Raw genomic sequence first — 22,383 nt, 5'->3', positions numbered from 1 at the left:
TTATGTTAACTGACCATGGGCTGCGCCTTACTCTACCGCGTCTTACAATCCTTTCTAGTATTGGTCTTCGAGGTACTTTCTTTCCCTGTTTTAATACATGTAGTCTATGGGCATGTGATTATTCTTTACACATGTCTTCCCAACAATGGAATCGAATTTTTTCCGTCTATCTCATTCTTCGACTATAACACAGTTTCTTTTTGATTTTCTTATCTTTTTAAATCTCTCTGGATTTTGAACACTATTGGTTCAACTATCTTGCCACGATAGCTTTAATGTGAATAGTGGGATTACCACTGCACTCAATCTCGACAACTCTTATGCCGAATCAAAAAAAACCAATACTGTTTCTCCATAGCTCTTTATAGCTACTTTACGTCTTCACCTATCCGGGTCCCTCGACTGATGCAAGCCATCACCTTCTCTTCTGTTAGACAACCAACCATCCCCATTCTAACCTAGACTGCATTTTTTTTACGTCTCATGCTTCGACGGAACTTACGACCTCTTCTTTTGTTTTTGTTTGGGTTCAATAATTTTATTCTCCACCATGTTAAAGACAATTGTAAGTTAAGGGTTAAATTTATTAAATCTATATTCTCAACAGGAACAAAAAAGGAAAAAGAAGTAACATGAACATATGTTTAAACCATAAGAATTTAATTATTCGGTATTAAAAATTTTTAATCCTGGATGTAAAAAGCTCTAAATTGTCCTAGGTTTGGAAAATGTTTTGTTTATCATTAGAATAGATTATATTCTGAGTCTAATTAAAAGATCCATGTTGTGGTCATATAGAAGGACTTAAATTATTTAGCTTACAAGTGTGATGGAATGTCTGAAATTGATTATATGAAAATACACAGAAAATAATTTCCCCTATTACTATGTATAAAATATGGAGGTGCCCTTAGCGCAGTGGTAGAATGCAATGCTTCCATTGAGCAATGGCTGGGTTCGATTCCCAGAGGCTGCAAAATTGTTTCTACTTTCTATGATGCAGTTGGAACAACTCAGATGATGAAAATGTCCACGATAATCATTAAGTTGATTCGATGAATTCTGTGTGTGTCCAGCCACAAGGGGATAAGCATATAGTGTAGAAACGCACCTCGGGGCCAAAAAACAGTATCACCCTTGTGGTGACTTAATGAACATAAAAGTCTCTAATGGGTACGGCCTAGTTGGAGCCCATGGCTGGTGCACTCTAGAGTGGGATCCTAGAGCTAATTAAGAGACTAGACGAAGTAGGGCAATAGAAGGTCTCGTGGGCCCTATCCTACTAGATTCTGTAACACGGTGGTCGAAACTAGTGGGAGACTAAAAGACAACGCAGCCCAAAAAAAAACGCCGGGCTGGTGATGTGGTCGTGAAAGGAGCCGTGTGTGCAATACAGATGATTGTAGGGACCTTTGAGTCAGTACGATGATGTCTCTCCTCGAGTTATAGATAACCATGCCCGTTAAGTATATCCGCTGTGAGGTCACTCTGGACGCGATTTGAGGTATAAATGAAAAGTGTTCTCCTGGAGCCAAAGTCCAATGGATACGGCGGAGCTTGCTGTACCGACAAGTTGTATAAAGGAAGTTTTACTGAGTGAGAATCTCACAGTACCAGTTGGACGAGGATCACACCCAAATTCCTTTGGTCCCTATGTAAGGTTTCTCCATACCTCTTACTTGCAAGAAAAAAAAATGTATAAAATATGGTTTAATTTTTTTTATAGAATGTACTGTTACAGCCCATAATTTTGGGAACTGATAGTGTTAAATAAAAGCATAACGGGGATAATTTTTCTAAAAAAACACAATAAGCTCTATATATTGGGTTCGAGAAATAATAAAAACTGTTTATAGTTAAAATTTTTATTAACTAGATCGGCTTACTATATCGAGAAAAAATTAATACAAAATGAATTTATTTGCTTTTAAAATTCTTTATCTAACAGAACCCCGACAAAAAACAGCTTTTAAGTAATGCATTCGGTTGAACAATGAAAAAAAAGAATCAAGGAGCTTAATTTCTCACTTAATTTTTAGTATACGTTTTGTTTATGATTGCGGTGTAGATTTATAAGTATTTTCCTTCATATTTGTTAGGATATTTTTAATGACAAGCTATAAAAGAAGAAGATACTATAACTCTTAGTGAGAGTATTCAAAGACGTTCTAATAAAGAAGCTCCGAGCATAAATATTGCCACAATAACTAAAGTTGTTGAGCGTAAATTCTATATTTTATACTGCGAGTGTATTTTTTAACCAAATCTAATGCTTAGAAAATAAAATCATTATTTAAATTTAAACCTCAATGTACAAATTAGGTTCAAAATGATAGAGATAATCATTTTGAATCATAAATATAAATACTAGCTTAAAAACGCATCACACGTAAAACCCGCCCTATAAATGTGTTATGTATGTTTTTCAAAAAAATATAAAAATCCTTTGTAAAACATACCTTTAGTGCAAGAATTATTCATATACATCGATTAATTTAGGTGTTAAGAATATATGTAATATTTTTGTGTGTCTAAGCACAAATTGTATTATTTTCAAAGAAAATTTGCGCCTAAAATACGTTATTTTATGTTTTTTGATATTCAATATGTCAAATAAATCTTTTCAAACCAATCACTCCCTCATTTTATTGTTTTATGTCGTAAACATAAAATAAAAAAATATTTTAAGGTAAATAAGATTAATTGGTTACCAAAATCGCTTTTATTATTAGATCATTGATTTTATATCTAATTTACTGATGCATTCATATTGTATCTTTTTTCATGTTTTTATAATCCCAAGGTGAAATTATTTTTTTTATTTGTATTTAACTGTGTCAGATTTTTTCTGTAATTAGTGTTTGTTTCAAAATTTAAAATTAAAAGTTTACTATAAGCAAAATCAAAATACAAAAGTGATGATTAAATAAATTTGTTTAAGTTTTAATTATAAATTTTGCCCTAAATGGTTTTGTTATATTATCTTATTATATTTTTAAGTGACATACCGGTAATTGGAGCTGGTGAGTATATGGAAGACTTATTAAATTCAATGATTAATAGGAATTTAACTATGCAAGATACTTGTGATTCGTTGATGAACAGTTTTAAAAAAGAAGATATGTCTTCTGAAGCTGTTCGGGGCTATAGTGTATTTTTTTGGGACATTATAACTAATCATAGTATTTTTAAAAATATGACAGAGAATAATGATTCAATATTTAGTTTTAGAGAATTGCGTAATTTTTTAAGAGATGCATATTTAAAAAAAATTAAAAGTGTATTTAGAAAAACAAAATGGAATCCTTATTTATTAAATAAATTCTCAATTGAAGAAAAAAATTTTATATATGATATGGTAAACCTTACATTGGAATATTACAATAGTCTACGTCTCTGTTATAAAGATAAGATTAACAAAGCAAACTCAACTGTGAATTTAGTTGAAGATATAATTAGAGAAAATACATGTTTTATAAGGAATAATAAAAGTGAACATCTTCCTACATTTGTTGTTAAAACTTGTACGGGTCAATTATATGGGTACTTTATCTGTTATAGATATGATTGGATGGATCGTGCCTTAAAATTTTTAACTAATAATCAGAATCTGTTATCTAAGGCCGAATGTATCAATGATAATTATGATTTTAGAAATTTTTCTTTAGAAATTATTACGAAACCTATGGGGTTTGCCGTGCAAGAAGATAGTTATAATAGTGTAAATTTTAGTTTTATGATTTTTATGGGCATTATAATTTGCTTCATACTGACTTTTTTAGGATATAAGTACTACAATAAGAAAAAAACGTGTAATAAAAACTTAATTTAATAGCATAAACTTGACGTATTAATTAGACTCTAATTGATAACTAAAATTTGTGGCTAGTTTTTTTTTCTTATCTTATCATTATGTTAATTTTTATGTAATAAAACAAAAAACAATCTTTTAATGATTTTTTTAGTTGACAAAAAGTGTTAACACTTTATTCTAATACCATATTGAACAGTATTAAAAAGCAATTGACCTATAATGCTATTGGTCCAATAATAATAATTTATACTATAATTCTACAAGATTATATATTATAGAATATAAAGAGGTAACAGTATTATTCTGTTGCTGTAAATATATAACGTACAGATCTATGTAAATTGCAATATTTTATTATATACCTTACTTTTCCAATGCATTTCTATGTATATATATATATATATATATAATAGATGCAAATCTATGTAGAGCATTATAGATACAAGATTTATGTATTTTTCTTGCAAGTAAGAAGAAAACTTTTATACATATCTGACTTCAAAGGGTTTTAATAACAACCATTGATTCTAAAGTCTATAGCGTTCTCAAGGTCCTTCGAAAAATGGGTCGTTTAGCTAGCTGCCTTATCTATTGGACTTTGGACGAGGAGAACAGTTAGTTTCTTGAGATATCTCTCGTCAATAAATTTTTACAGCATTTAAATCCTATCAAACGATTCAATTACTTGAGGAAGTCAACATTTACAAATACAGAAGCCCCTAATAATAATCTAAATCTTATGACAGCACATCACCTCTTTAATTTTATAGACATCGTTAAGCATGTTTATCCACAATTTAAAGAAAACGTGCATCAGAATCTGGCAGTAACATGTCTACTAGAACTATAGCTTCTTTTTTATCCATCCCAATAATTATCCTAAGATCTACCCCTTGAACACCAACAAATGCATTTAAATACCATATATAACATTATGTACAGTTGAGGAGGATGAAAATACGTTAGTTATGGACTTTTAATCACTTTTTGACATACGTAAATTACCATACAGAATGGACACATGCAATTTTCAAAAATCAACTTAGTGATTCTTGTAAACAATTTTTTTATATGAGAAGATTCAGCACATCTTAGTATCAGAAAACTGTTTAGTTTTTATCTAAAAACGAATTTGGTTTCATTAGTATGTACAGAATTCTTTTGGACACTAAGAATGAAGCATTCAAAAGATTTAAAAATCCGTTTGCTGTTGTGCCCATGTAAAAATACTAAGTTGCGCATAAATTTTCTAACTTATAGCTTATATGTCATACGAAGCAAATTTATTGGATTAAAGATCAGACTTAATTGGAAAAAACGTTGAACATCGATGACTATTACAATATAGCGAAAATTTATCATAAATCAGGCACCAAAGCACAAATCGAACAAAAAAAATTGCCATTAGTAAGATCAACCGATAATACATAAATTTTTTCAGCAGTTATGTATTTTATGACCAAAACGTATCTCGAAAAAAAGGAAAAACTTGGACAGTGAATGGTTCTTTAATTTTAAATATCGACATTATAGAAAAGAATGTATTATCTTGATATAATGTTCGAATAATATAGTATAGCTTATGAGAAGAAAAATAAATTTCTACATCTAATAAAATCTGCATGAGATGTATTTAGCAATGTAACATTTACTACAAAGTTCGACTTTAACTATTATACCTTTGTTTATAAAACCGAAATTAGTTTGTAAAAAAACTTTTGTATTATTTTTTTTCCAGTATGAAATAAAAATTTAATAATAATAATATTGATGATGTTTCTAAGGGATTTGATTCAAAAACAAACTTCTCATGTTTTATAGTGTCATTAGTTTTTTTATTAGTCATTCTTTTTGGCACTGAACATAGCTAAGATGCTTTCACAAATATGAAGCAATAATTAAAATTGTTTCTTATGTTTTTGTTATGAATTAGCCGAGCTGGGCTTTTTTTAAATACAATTTGAAATCGTTTGATAAGTTTTTAAGTAATCATAAAATTTGCCTTTTTTTATTTATCAATATATGTCATATTATTCCAATCATTTTATTCTATAAGTGTACATCTACACATGTTATCGTTGTTTTTTATAAGCTACAAAAAATTAAAAATTTATATTTGAGAGTTTGGTGTTAGAACCCACGATTTAAAAATAAAATAAAATTAATTAATAAATGTTTAGTTTTGGCTTTATAATCATCTCTTTATTTCTTTTCTGATTTTATGCATATTATTATAATACTTTAAGAGTATAAAAAATTTTTAAAATAAGTAAATATTGATTTTGTTTGTATTGTAAAACATTAAATAATTTTCAATGAAAAGGAAAAAAATACTGATGTGTTTCTAAATGGAATGTTATAGCACTTCAACACAAATAATCAAAGCAAAAATAGAGTTATGAATACGCAATACGATTTTAGGTCATCATATTTTGTATAAGATCAACAACTACTTTTTTTATGTAAACTGTAGAAACTACATACCACAGGATTGATAAATTTAGAAATTAAGATGTATAATGTGAAAATATGCATTTTGTTAAAAGAAAATTTATATTGTTATAATAGGTTTAGTGAAAAGTGTATATGATTTATTGGATTAAACCTATATTTTATATCAAGATGATACTAATTACATTTTAATAAAAAAATATATCTTAAAGGAATAAATCAAGTTTTTATAAATATTTCGAAAAATTATGTTTAATAAACTGCCATTAAAATATAGAACTGAAATTGAATAAAAAATATAACTGAGTTTTTTGTTTTCATGCCAAGAATCCCACAATATAACAACAAGTCTGTAAGAGTTTCTGGTACATTCCTTTTAAATGCCAAAAGTGGCCAAATAATTATTTAATCGACCAAAAGACATATAATACATTTGATTTTTTGACATTAAATATCTGGGAACATATTATTACGTGCCCATATATTAATTTACGATATATATATATATATATATAAGTGAGAAAATCAAAATAATAAAAAATTTAAATTAAAATATCATTACAACTCCTATTTTTAATCTAAATCATAAGGACATTACTTATGAAAATATAACTTAAGGGGTTCTAAAAAATAATTTAGCTTAAAAATTTTAATATGTCGTTTTTTTTGAGTCAGATTTTTTAGTTTTATGGTAGAGAGCAAGACATTGTATTAGTTCAATTTTTTATTGATAATAAGACTCAAAAGTTGTGTTCATATAATTGCTTCATTGACACAAGATTTACATCAAACAAACCAATCTAAAATAACGATAAAAATTTCATAATAAACTATATGTAATATAAACACTAAAAACAAAAAAAGAAGCTAATGTTTGTAAACAAACATTAAATTGTAAGTAGCTATTATAAATAATAGGTTATAGTAAAAGATTTTAATTTTTCAGCAGTTAATTAATGCATAAAAAGGATGCCAAAGGGTTTCAAAGGAATTAGTTTTTTCTTTTTACTTGTAATTATCATTATGGTTTTAAATTATATTCTAATGTTTATACACGTCATTGATTTTTTTCAAGAAGTGATACTAAAGTTTGATTATTCAAATTATGTTATATAAAAACAAGAGTTTAAATCCTATCATTACCAATAGCTCTGATTCATTTTTTTTCAAAAATTTAAAAATTTTGAGTCATAATTGATCCAAAATTCAAATATTTAATAAAAAAAGTTTTCCCCCTATGCATATAATTAAAATAATTTCCTATATTGTATTTATACAAACATGGACACGTTTTTATGATCAGCTTAACGCCGTATTAACGGATGAAATTATTGCAAGGAATTATACTACCATTAATATTGAAAATAGATACTTAAAGGTAACATTAAATTTTCATATGAGTAAAAATGAAATAAATGCGAGATTAAGGTTAGAAGCTTTCCCTTGGGATCAAAGTGAGGAATTGGAAAACATAATAATTAGCTGCTATAACAAATCTATTGTAAATATTGTTGACGAATTTGAAAAAAAATTGTTATTTGAATACAAAAACAAATTAGCCGACTCTATAATCTTGATATATGACTCAAAGTATTATGAAGTGGATCTAATTTATAAAAAAATCATAAAGCATTTTAAAGAATTGAATATTAAAAGAAGAGAAATGAGTGTACGTCCTGAAATTTTATATGATAGTATTACAAACCAAAGTTGTCTGTGGAACAGAATGATAAAACAAACTGGAATCGACTTAAAATATTATAGAGAAAATCCGATTACATACAAAATACCACTTGAAATCGTTGAGACGAAATTTAAATGTTATTTAATCCTTAGTATACAAGTAGATAATATTTATTATTGTTTTGAAGTAGATTATAAATTACTTGATGAACCAAATCTTTTCTCAATGGTCAAATTTGAGTCATCACACGTTAATGAAATCGATAAGCTGATTGGTGAGCATTTCTACGATTTATATAAGCTTGTTTATTTGGATGGAATAAGTTTATACGACCAATCCCATTTTACAATTTGTGAATTAAATAATATTAAATTGTATGCTAGAAATTTTGAAATGTCGATATTAAATGATGGAATCAGATTTACACATGATATCAGACATTATGATTATTTTTCTGAAAAAAACCCAAATTTGACTAACAATGAAAATATAATTGAAGAAAAAAAAATTATTGAGTTTAAAAGAGTTTTTAGAAAGATTTATTTCCTAGAATTTAATGATAAATATGTTGAATTGTTTTTTAGACTAATGAAAAATGAAAACAAAGTAGAGTTTATCATAAATAGACTTTTAAATAAACCAGGAACTCCTTTAAGTATGATATTCGCTCATTTAATGTTTGACCAGTCATTAATAGACGAAAGTGAAATGAAAAAAATGATAGGCCGCGACAACCTCACTGAAAGAAGAAAAATGCAACTTATAAATATATTTTGGAAAAATTTATCATGTCGTGAATATTCATCGAATACTCATATTATGAAAATTTGTATATTCTTAGAGGCAGAGAAATACATGAACGAAAATGAATGTAGTAATGATACAATATTTGATACGCTTAAAAAAATTGGAAAATTAATTGAAACCAAAGAAAAACACAAAAGACAATTCGCCATAAATGAATCACATCTATCAAATAGTAATGAAAATATTGATTTATACAAAATATACAAAGAATCTGTAGAGTATCACTTAAAAGATGTAAATTTTTTCAAAAAACATGTATTAATTTGTAGTCTTGAACTGTCAACATTAATAACTGGATTAGAAATAAATACATATGAAATGGGATTTAGTCGATTTTATACTAAAAAGGACGAAGTTCTTAATACTTATAGAATTAATAAAAACGAAGTAGATATAAATAACGATACAATAAGGGAAAAATTATCCAAAAATTTACAAGAGGATGCTAAAAAAGAATATAGAAAATACATAAATCAAATTAAAACTATCATAGAAAAAGAGGTCGAAAAAACAATATGCAAAAAAGAAATTATGAGTATATTGAAAAAAATGCACAAAATAATCTTCGGTGAAGTGTTAAACGAAATATTAACTGATGGATTAAATAGAAAAGTAGAAAATTTATATGAATTAGAAGTAAGAATTAAATTTGAAAATGAATTAATAGAAGAAGGAGCAAAGGCCATAGAAAACATTTTTGAACATGACAATGTGATAGGAGAGTTATCAAAAATTTTGAATTCTTGGGATGAAAACATTATAAAAGAGTATACAAATGAAATGATAGAAAATTTTAACCGAGATCTAAAAAACAATATCGGAGAAAATGTTAAAATATGTTGTAAAAGAGAGTTTCCATCTATTCTAGTAAAAATGTTTGAAGGGGAATTGGAGAATAATATTATATCAAAAGAAAAGTGTAAGAGCAAGTATCAGAATATATTAGAAATATTATGTGATGAAGAATTATTATCTCAAGAGTCAGGGACGAGGTTACATGATGATCTGATTGAGGTGATAAATAATCAAACAACAAAATTACAATAAATGTCCTTTGTATATGTATGATATAAATTTAATTGTAATTATAATATAAAAATTTAAATTTATAGTTATTTTAATGTGGAAAAACATTAATTTAGACTGGTTTACGAATTATTATTTACATTATTTTCTTATCTTCATAAGCTAAACAGAACAAGTTTTAAATCTTATATCATAATTTAAATATCATACATTCATGATTGCTTTATTTGTTTTAAACGTAATCATATTATAAACTACACAAACCAATAAATGAATAAACCAAATATGACCAATAATGAAAACCATTATCGTAGGTACATATCTACTTTTTTAATTTCCCCCAATTAAAATGGTTAATAAGATCGTGTACGATAAATATGAAATATATTTTGTAATCAAGAATATCTGTATAAAGTATGAGTTTATCAATTCTAAATCTCAAAATCTATATTATTTTCAATAAATTATAAAAAGTATAGTTAAGGCCGTTGTTTTAAAAATCATATTTCTTATTTGTACAATTTTGATTGATAAATAATGAAATCTTTTTCGTATAAATTGATCGATGTGTAATTCTATAGCATGTTGCTTATGCTTACTTTAATCTTTTGCATAATTTTTTTAATGTAATTAAACACTGGCGAAAGTAAAGTCTGATGAGAGAAAATAAGATAAATCAAATACACAATACCCATGTTTTTGTCTAGTTTTTACATTATAAATTTAACTAGACAACTTAAAACCAATAAAATAAATTGTCAATTATATTCAAAAAGCGAGATCAAATAGTAAATTTTCAAAAGTATATTAAATATGACACTAAATAAATTATTGTTATAAGCAAAACATTAATAATATGATAAACCTTTTTAATGACATTTTTTATTTAAATGGCGTCATGGGTCAAATTATTGCTTTGAAATTTTTGATAAAATGATATGATTTTGAACTGTATAAAATATATGAACATATTTTTTTTCTCATACATATATTTAAAAATATCTGACCAATTTTTGTTTAGCTTAAAATATATTTTTTTTTAGAATTAACAATGTATAATGGTTCATGGGATATATTTATTTCTGTTTTACGCATATTACACACGTTTTAATAGAGCAATTCTGTTATTCTTATAATTAATTGTTATTGTTTGTTAGCAAAGAAAATATAATGTCAAAAAATACATTAAGATGTATAAAAATGGATTTTCTTAAAGTGTCAGAAAAAATTTTGGCTAAAGTAACCTTTAGCACACAATTTTCGATATAGGGTTTTTTTTGTTTTTTTTGCCCCTTTTTTTAAAAAATGGAAGAAAGAATTTGGACAAGAGATGAACTGGAAGCGATGTATAATGAATTAATAATAAAAAGACAACCTACTGTTTGTGATAATTGTACATCTAGGATTCGAGTACAACGTAAAGGGAAAGGCTTATTTATATGTACTTGGAAGGATTGCAAAAAGTCATTTTCTATATGGAAAGATTCTTTCTTTGAATGTTCTCAACTTAATCACATAACAATATTACAAATACTTAATCTGTGGATTCTTGGTTATCCACGTAAATATATTTGTCAAATGTTAGGTTGTACCAAAAAGTCTGTGTCCTTTATATTAACAAAATTAAAAGAAATAAACATTTATGACAAATATTTATCTTCTTTTAGTAAGATAGGCGGGGAAGATGTTGTTGTAGAAATTGATGAAATTAAAATAGGAAAGAATAAACATAACAGAGGAAAATTAGTGAAGGGATTTTGGTGTTTCGGTATGATAGAACGTACCATCGAACGTAGAATAATAGTGTTATATATTAAAAAAAGAGATAAAGAAACTCTTACGGGTCATTTATTAAAATTTGTAAGTACAAAAAGTACTATACATAGTGATATGTGGAAGGCTTATCATTCTTTGAGGACCATATTTAAAGAACACCATATGGTTAACCACTCGTTGCACTTTCGAGATCCCAATACTGGTGTTCATACCAATACCATCGAAGGTAATTGGCGTTCCCTCAAAAATGCTATACCTAATAGAAATAGGTCATCGTGTAGTGCCAAGCTTTATTTATTTAGGTACATGATTCAAAGAAATTCTTCTAGTTCTGTGTTTGAAACATTAATAAATTTATTGTTTTAATTTTTATTTTTGTTTCTTCCTCCACATTTTCTTTCTTCCATTTTTTAAAAAAAGGGGCAAAAAAAACAAAAAAAACCCTATATCGAAAATTGTGTGCTAAAGGTTACTTTAGCCAAAATTTTTTCTACAAAATTTTTAAGTTGTTTTTGTAAGATTATATTATGTAAATATCGAAGAGAATTATCAGAAGGAATAAGTTTGAATTTGTAATTACAATATTACGTGTTTTTTGATCCAATTTGAAGACCGTTACTACTACACATTGAATCATTGTTATAGAACATGTAAACAATATAAATTTTAGCATTAAAACAGTAAATATCTCAAATGCTTAAAAAATATATTATACAAAATAAATTAATGACCCGTGGCATCTTAGAAGCACTCTAAAAAAAGTGCTTAGCATTTATTTTAGTTTATCAAAAATGCCAAATCAAAGTCAAAGTATATTCTAAGAATTTGCTCGTGATGAAAAGCAGGTCGCATCTAAGAGAAAATGATAATTCTAAAATCATAGAAAACATTTCATAGATCTTATAAGCACATTTTTACTCAGTCTCAGTTTATAAAACAGTTTACGATAATCAAATAAAAATTTTCAATCGAAAATTTGTATAAATATTTGAATATGCCCAAGCAATGTGAAATTGAGGCTACAAATTTGAGGTTTTACAGTTTTAAATTAATTGATTTAGCTTTTATTTTTTTTAATTCATCTACTTTCCGGCAATAACCCCTTTCTATTTAGATTTACACTAAAATTGTAATGTGTCTTTGTAAATTTAACATATTTAATGTTTTTTAATATAATTAAACAACTATTTAAAAAAGCACATTATTTATTTAAGTAACCCCGAGATGATTAAAATTTTTTGTGTCATATTTACTTTTTTTCATGTTTGCTACTAACTTTTACGGTTTTTGATAATTTTTATATTGTTGTCCCCCATTAAAAATAAATATTATTAGTTTATTAATAACGATATTAACAACCCCCTTAATGGACTTGATATTCAAAGAATATTTAAAATTAAATCTGAAAAAAGAAATTACAGAAACTGAAAAAAACACTCCAACGATTTCTTATAATTCAAAACTGACTAAACAGATCAAAACACATGAATCTTATGTGACAACATTTAAAATAACAAGTTCTACAACTAAAGGAAAAATAAAAAATATTTTGAAGCCCGAAGAAAAATTGAAAATTTCATCTGGTAAATTTATAACAAGAGGTACAATTTTGACAATAGAAGAAGATGAAGTTATTGTAGAAATGATAAAAAAGATAGATTTCGGAGATTACAAACTTATTAGAAATTCTAATTTTAATAATGACATTATTTTGGAAAATTTAGAAAAATATATTAAAAACGGTAAAGAAGTACCTAAAGAAATATTGGAAGGATGGATTGATAATTTAAAAAGAAGAATAAGTTCAAATTACAATTTAAAAATAAGCGCAAAAGATGAAATTATTAGTTTTTTATGGTCATCAAAAGATAAATTTGATATTGAAGATCCTAAAAATTTAGAGCAAGTTGCGAAAAATATTGATAAAAAGATAAAATATACTAAAGAGATTTCTCCTATTTTTTCTGCGCAGCCTTCTCTTGAAATTGATTATTCCGATGAATTTTTAAATGAAAGTCAAAAAATGACAATATGTGAAATTTTTAACAAAAAATCATATAAAATAATTGGACCACCAGGAACTGGAAAAACTAGAACTGTGGTGGAAATAATTACTCAATTACTTAAACAAAATCTTAAAGTCTTAGTAGCCGGTCCAAGCAATATAACTATAGACAATATAATTGAGCGATTTTTAAAATCCAAATATTTTATTGAAAACAATCCAATTTTTTACAGATTAGGAAGTTCACTCAAAGGACTTACGAAATTTAATTTAGAGGAGCAAATTTTAAGAAAAACAAATTTTATTGAAAAAGATAAAAACGAGAAAAATTTTAAAAAAATCCAAAATAATCTAAAAAAGTCTTATACGACAGATTTAGTAGAAAATACAAGGATCGTTTTTTCTACACTTTTTTCGTCTTTAAAAGAAAAAACCAAATTTGACTGGGCAATCATAGACGAAGCTTGCCAATCTACTGATGTGGAATCATTTCTTACTTTAATTAAAGCCGATCATTTTATTCTTGTCGGCGATCCAAATCAACTTTGCCCAAAGACAACATCGCTTTTCCAGAAATTAGATCTCAAGACATTTTTACTTAATTTACAATACAGAATGTGTCCGAATTTGATAAGTTTTTCAAATGAAATGTTTTATGATAAAAAGATTCTAAGCCATAAAAAACAGTCAATTAATTTATTTGATCAAAGTCCTATGATTTTTATAGATACAGATTGTAGTGATTTTAATGAGACTGAAGATTTAAATAGTAAAAAGAATGAAGGAGAAGCTTTGATTATTTGTAAAATAGTAAAATTTTTACAAAATAATATAAAAAATTTTAAAAATGATTGTATTGGTATAATTACACCTTATTCGGCTCAGGCGTCATTACTGAAGAATTTTCTAGATGAAGATGTTGAAGTAAAAACAGTTGATGGGTTTCAAGGCAGAGAAAAAGATTTTATTATTTTGTCCTTAGTAAGAAGTAATAATTTTGGAGATTTTGGATTTTTAGATGATTTTAAAAGATTGAATGTTGCGATTACTCGTAGTAAAAAAGGGTTGATAGTAATTGGAGATTCACAGAATTTTAGAAAGTCGGAAATTTTTACAAAATTTTTTAAATTTATTGAAAAAAAATTTACAGTTATCGATCCACTAGAAATTGATGAAATTTTTTTTCAATAGAATAATTAATTTATAAGAGGGTGTGCAATAAAAATATATTCAAATTTGAAATTTTTGAAACTTCCCAATGATAGATTATGTTTGTTAATTTTTTGGATTCTGTCCATATTTTTTATGTTTGTTAACTTTTTGAGATTTGTCAATGTTTTTTATGTCTATAAAAAAAAAAGGAAATAATACAAAATTTAATGAAATATTTTGACTTGCAACAATATAAATTTAAGCACACTTAGACTTCTCCAAATTACTTCATTAAACTATTTCATAACTTTTTTTCTTTTTTTTTTCATACAAAGACGTAAAAATAAATTTAAAATGTTCAGTATTTTTCTACCCCAAATGAACCCATTCGAGACATCTTCGATTTTCAATTCTCAACTTTATGAAAGTGTCAATAAACTAAACAAGAACTCCGAGAAGCTTATAATACAAGGACTTAATGATCTAATAAACATAGACGATCCTTCTATTTCTTTAAACAATATAATGATCAAGAATTCGCTCATAAAACATTTTAATTCTTCAAATACTGAAATAAGAAATCTTTCTTCAGATTTGCTATTAAAAATCATCAATTCTGATTCTAAAAACTTGACTGATGTTTTGTCAGTCTGGCTTATTAAATTTATAGAAGACCACTCGTACAAAACAGACAAAATTATTTACAAAAAATTTGTAAAATTAGAAAACTTAATAAGTAAAATTTACAAAGTTTTAGATTGGAAAGAAGATTTATTGCTTTCACTTAAAATTTTTACTTTTATTGTAAGAAATAGTCCAGAGACTCTTAAAGAAGAAAATAGAAAATATTTTTTGAGTAAAATTGAATTTTTTAAATATAACTCAAATATTGTTTTGAAATATTTGTATGTTATAATGGACTGTTTAGGTCAAATAGAAGAGATTTATGATAAAATTGTTGAGATTGAAATTCCTGTTTTGATAACAACAAAGTGGAAAATTTTGTGTAAAATTTACCAAAAAATTCCATTTTGCATAAACAAAGATTTGAAATTTATAGAAATTTTTTTATTAGAGGAAATTTTGAAAAATAAAAAAAATGTTTTAGAAAACAACATAGATAATCTTGCAGAAAATAGTACAAATTTACACATAAATTTAGAAAATTACAATGTTAAAAATTTTGAAGAATTCAAAATTCTTTTAAATTATTGTGATGACAAATTAAGTTTTTATAAAATTAATCTTGACAAAATCAACCCAGAAAATTTTTGCATTTTTCAGATCGTAGACAATTTTAAACAAATCGATGAAAATTTTGAAAATCCAAATGAAATCCTTAAATTTGTTTTAAACAAACATAAAATAACCAATAAAGATTTAGAAGATGCTCTCAAGTATATTAAGAAATTTGATTTTATCAAAAAGATAAATTCAGTAGACACAAAAATGCCGCTTTGTGAATGCCAAAACACAAATATGAATATTTTTAAGAATCTTTTAGATTCTTTGACATATTTAAATGACAAATTGAAAATTCAAAGAGGTTTTTTACTAAGTCTAATTTTTAACAGGGAATATTTTTCTAGTGAAATTATAAATAAGTCTAAATATTCTGTCCATGTTTTTGATAAAGAAGATCTTTTTGATTATAAAAATACAGTGGATTTGATTTGTAAATATCCAGAAGATTACACAAATGAAGAAATCATGAATTTATTAAATTTAGACAATTACAAACAAATTGCAAATATAAAGAAGTTTACAAATACAGTGAAAAAGTGGATTAAAACAGAACAAATTAGAGATTTCTCGAATTTTGACTGTAAAGAATTTGACTTGATGCTTTTTTGCCTTGGGGTTGTTGACGCAGTAAGATTTATTGATTATGATGAAATATGTCAAGAATATTTAGAATATCTTGAAAATATTTCCAAATTAGAAATTTTTAATAAAGACGAGTTCGACGAGGCTGTGGTAAAGTGGCTTGGGGACTATAAAGTCCCCTGTACTTTAGAATATAATGACTCGTATTTTACAGACATAGAATATTTTTATGAAAATGTAGAATTAAAAAAGAGCCAAAATTTAGAAATACAATTTATAAGGAAATTTTATAGAGAAAATCTTGTAAATGATTTTGACTTTATAATTTATAGATTATGTAATGTCATATTAAATATTAAAGAAGAAACAAATAATAAAAATAGATGTGAAACCAAGCTAAATCTAAAAATTAATAACTTTTTCCTATACAAAGTTTACAGAGACTTAGGAATAAACGTAGAAGAGCCTTTTTCTAGAAATAAAGACATAGAGAAATTAATAGAAGGAGAAATAGACGAAATAAAAGGCCAAAATGACGGGCATGTTATAAATTCAAAGAATCCAAAAATAATCGACCAGCAAATTCTAAGAGGCCTGATCGTCGAAGTCCCCACGACTTCGTATTTGTCAGACGAATCTCTAGAAATATTCGTAGATTATTTAAAAGACAATTTTGAGAAGCGAGATTTCCCTGAATATATTTTAGAAGACATAAATCTGGAAAATTCTGAAAAGAGATTTAATATTTACGAGCCAGTTTTAGATTTAATGTGTAAAAAATACGCCGAATCTTTAGAAGAAACCTATAAATTCCTAGTGCTCACCGAGGGCACAGAAACAGAAGATCGATCTAATTATTTAATTCGTGACTTGCCCCATGAGTCATCTCAATTTCCAAATATTTTTATCGAGACACTTATGAAAATAAGAAACCTGAATTTGATATTTTTTATAGAAAAAATATTGACGAAATCTCAGTCTCTAAGTTTTACTTATTTGCTTAATTCTTCTTATCCAAAATACCAGAAAAAATTAATTTTCCTTTTTCCTGCTCTTTATAGAAAATATTCCAAGCCAACGAACGCGGATATTAAAAACGCAACTACAAAGGAAAATTTACTCATAAAAAACATTAGAGATTTAATTTTAGAAGAAACAAATAATATAGACGAAAATATAAAATGTAGTAAAATTATAAAAAGTTCTGGTATCAGAATTAACTTCAAATATCAAGTAGAAGAAAATGATTTTGACTGCGAAATATTCTTCCCGCCTTCGTATCCCCTGGTAAGTCCCGATTTTACCACTAACGTGGAAAAAAACAGTCTTTTAAATCTGAAGATTTCTAAGCTTCTAAGTCGAACTAGTAATTTTGTAGAATTACTTAAAATATGGAGAAATAATGTAGACCAGAAAAGCAAAGGAGTCCAGGAATGTTATATTTGCTATTTTATATTACATTTACAAGATGGAAGCTTCCCTGAGTTTGAATGTTTTCACTGTAGTCACAAGTTCCATACGAAATGTATACAGAAATGGTTTTATGGATATAAAAAGACAAATTGTCCTTTGTGCAGAAAAGAATTAGCATTCTTATAAAAAATATTAAAAAGATTTATTTTATAAAAACACATGTATTAATTGTTTTTAAATTATTACAATTTAAATTATAAAATTAACTATCATTAAATTTAAAATTTTTTTTAGGCGTAAAATTTTTAAAATAAGAATTAAATGTGTAAAAAATTTTCAAAAAAAAGTTTTTGTTAAGAATTTATTTATAAATCCATAAATTTAATATCTCCTTGTATAAAATTACTACACTTGGGCAATTTGGCCTGAGGACACAGAATCTTGAAAGTGTCCTTGTTAGTTATAACACAATACCCTAAAACTGGTGCCAATAAAACATCCTCTTGGTTTTTAGCTTCAGAAATTCCTAAAATATTATTATTTTCTAATAAAACTTCATTAATTTCTAGTGTATTCAATTTTCTTGTACTTCCAAGTGGCAAGGCGCTTTCCGGCGCGAGACACTCTTCGCCTATACGGAGAACATTCCATTTTCTTTTTACACTAAATGAAAAAGGTGTAAATTCATTATTAGGACCATTAAAATATCTAGAAATACTTTTTTCTACCGTATTCTCCTCAATATACCCACTAAGAGGTATAAAAGTCTTAGAAATTGGTATTTCTATTTGATTATATTTTCTTTCATCTCCTATACAAATTAACCTATCAATTTTAAATTTTTTTATTAATTCTTGATAATATTTATTTGACTCATTAGGAGCTAAAATTAAATGAACATCTTCCACATTTTTCTTATCTATCGCTTCTTTGAGTCTAGAAATTTGTGTCCAGTACAAATCAAAATTTTTTATTTCTAAATTTCCATAATAAAAAGATAAGACATTTGATAACTTAAAATGTTCATTAAAATCCACTAAAGTATCTAAATGTATTGTACTAAGACTACCTGGGAAAATATTCCCTTTTTTTAGGTCTACTTCTGTAAATAAAATTTTTTTGTGTAACCTTATAAAATAATTTATTATTGTAGTACAAAATGTAGTCCTTCCTTTACCAACGATTAAGAAAGTTTTTTCATTATTTTTTAAAATAAAATTAAAAATTTTTACTATTTCTGGGACATTTGTAATATTAGAAATAAATTGTAAATCACAAGAGCCATCAATTTTGAGTTTACAGCCTGTATAAGAGAAAATAAATGTTTTAGTGTTTTTTATTGTGTACCATTTTTCATTAATAAGTTCTTGGCCTTTAATTTCTGCTGAACCAGATAGAATCATAAATTTGAACTTTTGAGTGTCATTTATTTCTACACGATATTCTTGATTTTTGAGAAGAGTTAATTCCATAAGAGGGGAAAGAAAAAATTAACTTAAAAAATAATTATTAAAATTTATTGTGTATTATTTACAAAACAACAAGCATGTTAGGTAGAAACACGAAGAACTAAACAGCAAAGTAAATAGACAAAAATAAACATAAGCTCAACATGTAAAAAAAATCAACAGAAATGCTATAACTGACATGATAACATACGAAAATGATTTTTAAATATTTGAAACATGTTTTTTTACAAACATACTTAATTAACTAAATTAATTTAAAAGTTGTAATTCTCATATGCTCAAGAGGTCAGAACACGACCAAAGCCAAATAAATAGAATAAATGATTATAAAACGACTCTTCTTAAGCATAAAAGAGGCAGTAAATCAAATAAGAAGAGACCTAAAGGGCCATTAAATTTTTTTATGAAAATGAGCTCTTAAATTGTCATAAATGAGTCTGGTAAGCTACATAACAAAGTTAACGCCCGTAATTGAGACCAATAAAAGCATCAAATGAAACGTAAATCTACCAATACGATCTAAAAAAAGTTATAAAATGATTCTCGAAAGAATTTTTATGTTATTTATAACTTTTATATAAAAATTGTAATGTAAAAATGGAAAAATTTTGTTTTTTTTTTCATTGTCTATAGAAAACTTAAGATTGAAATTTTTCTTATATAACATTGCAAATTTATATAAAAATATATTATTTCGTTACACGCTAACTTGTGCAAATAAATTTATTTATTATTTTTCTTTTCTTCTAATTTTTGAATTAGTTCTTTGTGTAGGTTTATTCCTGTTTTGTTTAAAATGTCCAAAATATCCTTTCCTCCTAATACTTCCTTCATTTTCATAAACTTTTGCTTTTTTTCCTTCTTTATTTTTATGTCATCCTCAAACTCACTCTCAAATAATTCTACTATAACTTTCGTCAAATTATTTTTACAGTAAACTTTTATATTTTCTTTTCTATAAACTCTTAATTGTCGTGTAAATTTTTTTTGTATCTCGTTTTTATACTCTTTTATCATATTTTCATCTAAAAAAGCTATAGTTTTTAGTAGTTCTTTTATTATTTCATTGTAATTAAATATATTTTCTATTTCTTTCAAGCCTTTTGCTTGATATTCATTTAAAAATATATCATTTATCATTTCTTCATATGTGTTTATCGCTTTATTCATTACTTCATTTTTTATCTCATTCAAATATTCATTATATCTTGTTACATCTATCTTTTTGAGAATCTTTTTTATGTAATTTATGTTTAATTTTTCCTCATTTACTACGTCTAAAACGTATTTTATAGAATTTAAATATCTTATATTTTCCTCTTTTATATCTTCTTGAGACCTTTTTACCAGCTTGTTCCGCACTATTTCAGCGTTTTTATTGACTTCATTTTCATTGATTTCTAAATATGGTAAGACATAATCTTTTGTAAAATAAAATAGATCACCATCAATAGCATAAATATTTTTATCTAATCCTGTGAATAATCCAGTTAATCCAAAGATACAAGTCCATACATTGTTCTTAAAATTTTTTACATCTTTTAAATGATGTACTAAAAATTCTTGATATATTTTTAAAAGATCAACACTTTCATTATTACATGATATTTTATTATTATATTTTGATTGAAAAAGTTTTCCTATTTTCTTCAAAGTACCAAATATTGATTTATCATATACGTCAATTTCATTTATATATCTTTCTGCCTCTAAAAATATACAAATTTTTAAAGCAAAAGTAGTTGATAAAAATCTATGGTTTGACAATCTTTTTAATAATTTTCTTATTGTTTTTTTATCTTTTATAATTTTATTTAGTTCATTTTTTTCTATTAATTTTTGGTCTAGTAATAAGTGTGAAAAAATTATATTTAAAGCAGTATCCGGCCTATTCATGATTCTATTATAAGAACTCTACTTTGTTGTTACTATCTAATAATTGAAAACATGTTTCTACACATTTTGCGTATTTCAGACAATTAAAAATTTTAATAATCTTATTATTAATTTCTCTAAATTCTTCAAAACATTTCTCATTTAAACTACATCCATTTTGTAAAAGATAGTAATATCTTACAGAATTTTGTATGAAACACAATTTATCGTCTTCTATTTTTAACTCGAATCCTGTGTCAGTCAATTTAAATTTATCGAATTTATTAAATGTAGATAAAGTTTCGCAGTATGTATTTAACTCATCAATATTCACATACTTATACAATTCATGAAAATATTTACTAATTTCTAAATCTGTTTCATTTGTATGTGAAGACTTAAATTCCGTAGATTCAAGAAATATTTTTTCATTCAGATCTTTAATATTGATTTCAAATAGGTAGTAAATATTACATAACTGAATACTAAAACATAAAAATGTCAAATCATTGTTGTAATATCTGTAGATTGGTATTTTGTGAGTTCTTAAATGATCTTTATATTTTTCCAATTCATAGCTTAGCTCATAAATCGCCGTTATCCATAAACCATATTCATGAGTAATGTATTCATATGTAATATCGTGATATATATTAAGTTTTTTTCTTGCGTCATTAATATTTTTAAATTGTTTTATAATATCTTTGTACTTATCGCTGTATTCACAATATTTTTGTTTATAGATTAATATAATACGATCTGGATTTATTTCTTGAAGCTCATTTATTAATTTATCTTCAAACTCGGTTACGATTATTTCAATAGATTTGTCAGCTATGGAAATCTTTATAAACTCTATTACTGGATTTATTTTCCAAGGAAAAGTTTCTATTCTTAACTTTGCATTTATTTCGTTATTCAATGTATCAAAATTGAAATATATCACCAAATATTCAAATTCATTGTTTATTTGAATGAAGTCTCCGTTTTCTGCTTGTTTATTAATAACAGAGCTAAGTTCGTTGTAAAAAATGTTTGCTCCTTTTACAAAATCTTTTACAAAAAATAATTTAAAAAAAATCAT

The 22,383-nt window shown here is 25.7% G+C and overlaps 6 protein-coding genes across 8 annotated transcripts; 4 read left to right on the top strand and 2 right to left on the bottom strand.

The window, feature by feature from the left end:
- Window positions 1-2,965: 2,965 nt before the first annotated feature.
- VNE69_05138 (putative SP-containing membrane protein) lies at window positions 2,966-3,832 on the top strand (the record flags this gene model as incomplete). Its single annotated transcript, XM_065473622.1, has 1 exon — window positions 2,966-3,832. One exon carries the CDS (start codon window positions 2,966-2,968, stop codon window positions 3,830-3,832), a length of 867 nt encoding a protein of 288 aa, XP_065329694.1.
- A 3,829-nt stretch (window positions 3,833-7,661) lies between these two features.
- On the top strand, window positions 7,662-9,803 carry VNE69_05137 (uncharacterized protein; the record flags this gene model as incomplete). 2 transcript variants are annotated; one of them, XM_065473621.1, is made up of 1 exon in its annotated part: window positions 7,662-9,803. In XM_065473621.1, the coding sequence occupies one exon, from the start codon at window positions 7,662-7,664 to the stop codon at window positions 9,801-9,803; it is 2,142 nt and encodes a 713-aa protein (XP_065329692.1). The 2 variants fall into 2 exon arrangements, with proteins under 2 accessions (XP_065329692.1, XP_065329693.1); XM_065473620.1 differs by having other exon boundaries at window positions 7,929-9,803.
- A 3,121-nt stretch (window positions 9,804-12,924) lies between these two features.
- Window positions 12,925-14,754, top strand: VNE69_05136 (DNA-binding protein SMUBP-2; the record flags this gene model as incomplete). The annotated part of the gene is made up of 1 exon (XM_065473619.1): window positions 12,925-14,754. One exon carries the CDS (start codon window positions 12,925-12,927, stop codon window positions 14,752-14,754), a length of 1,830 nt encoding a protein of 609 aa, XP_065329691.1.
- Window positions 14,755-15,093: 339 nt separating this feature from the next.
- VNE69_05135 (E3 ubiquitin-protein ligase listerin (LTN1)) lies at window positions 15,094-18,141 on the top strand (the record flags this gene model as incomplete). Its single annotated transcript, XM_065473618.1, has 1 exon — window positions 15,094-18,141. One exon carries the CDS (start codon window positions 15,094-15,096, stop codon window positions 18,139-18,141), a length of 3,048 nt encoding a protein of 1,015 aa, XP_065329690.1.
- A 179-nt stretch (window positions 18,142-18,320) lies between these two features.
- On the bottom strand, window positions 18,321-19,427 carry VNE69_05134 (polyribonucleotide 5'-hydroxyl-kinase (CLP1); the record flags this gene model as incomplete). Its single annotated transcript, XM_065473617.1, has 1 exon — window positions 18,321-19,427. One exon carries the CDS (start codon window positions 19,425-19,427, stop codon window positions 18,321-18,323), a length of 1,107 nt encoding a protein of 368 aa, XP_065329689.1.
- A 720-nt stretch (window positions 19,428-20,147) lies between these two features.
- On the bottom strand, window positions 20,148-22,383 carry VNE69_05133 (uncharacterized protein; the record flags this gene model as incomplete). 2 transcript variants are annotated; one of them, XM_065473616.1, is made up of 2 exons in its annotated part: window positions 20,148-21,338; window positions 21,382-22,383. In XM_065473616.1, 2 exons carry the CDS (start codon window positions 22,381-22,383, stop codon window positions 20,148-20,150), a joined length of 2,193 nt encoding a protein of 730 aa, XP_065329687.1. The 2 variants fall into 2 exon arrangements, with proteins under 2 accessions (XP_065329687.1, XP_065329688.1); XM_065473615.1 differs by lacking the exon at window positions 20,148-21,338 and having other exon boundaries at window positions 21,584-21,618; window positions 21,663-22,383.

Source organism: Vairimorpha necatrix, chromosome 5 (assembly GCF_036630325.1).
Source record: "Vairimorpha necatrix chromosome 5, complete sequence".
NCBI classification, from domain to species: domain Eukaryota; kingdom Fungi; phylum Microsporidia; family Nosematidae; genus Vairimorpha; species Vairimorpha necatrix.
Note: the sequence above shows the minus strand (reverse complement) of the source record. Positions and strands in the feature narration are given on the sequence as shown.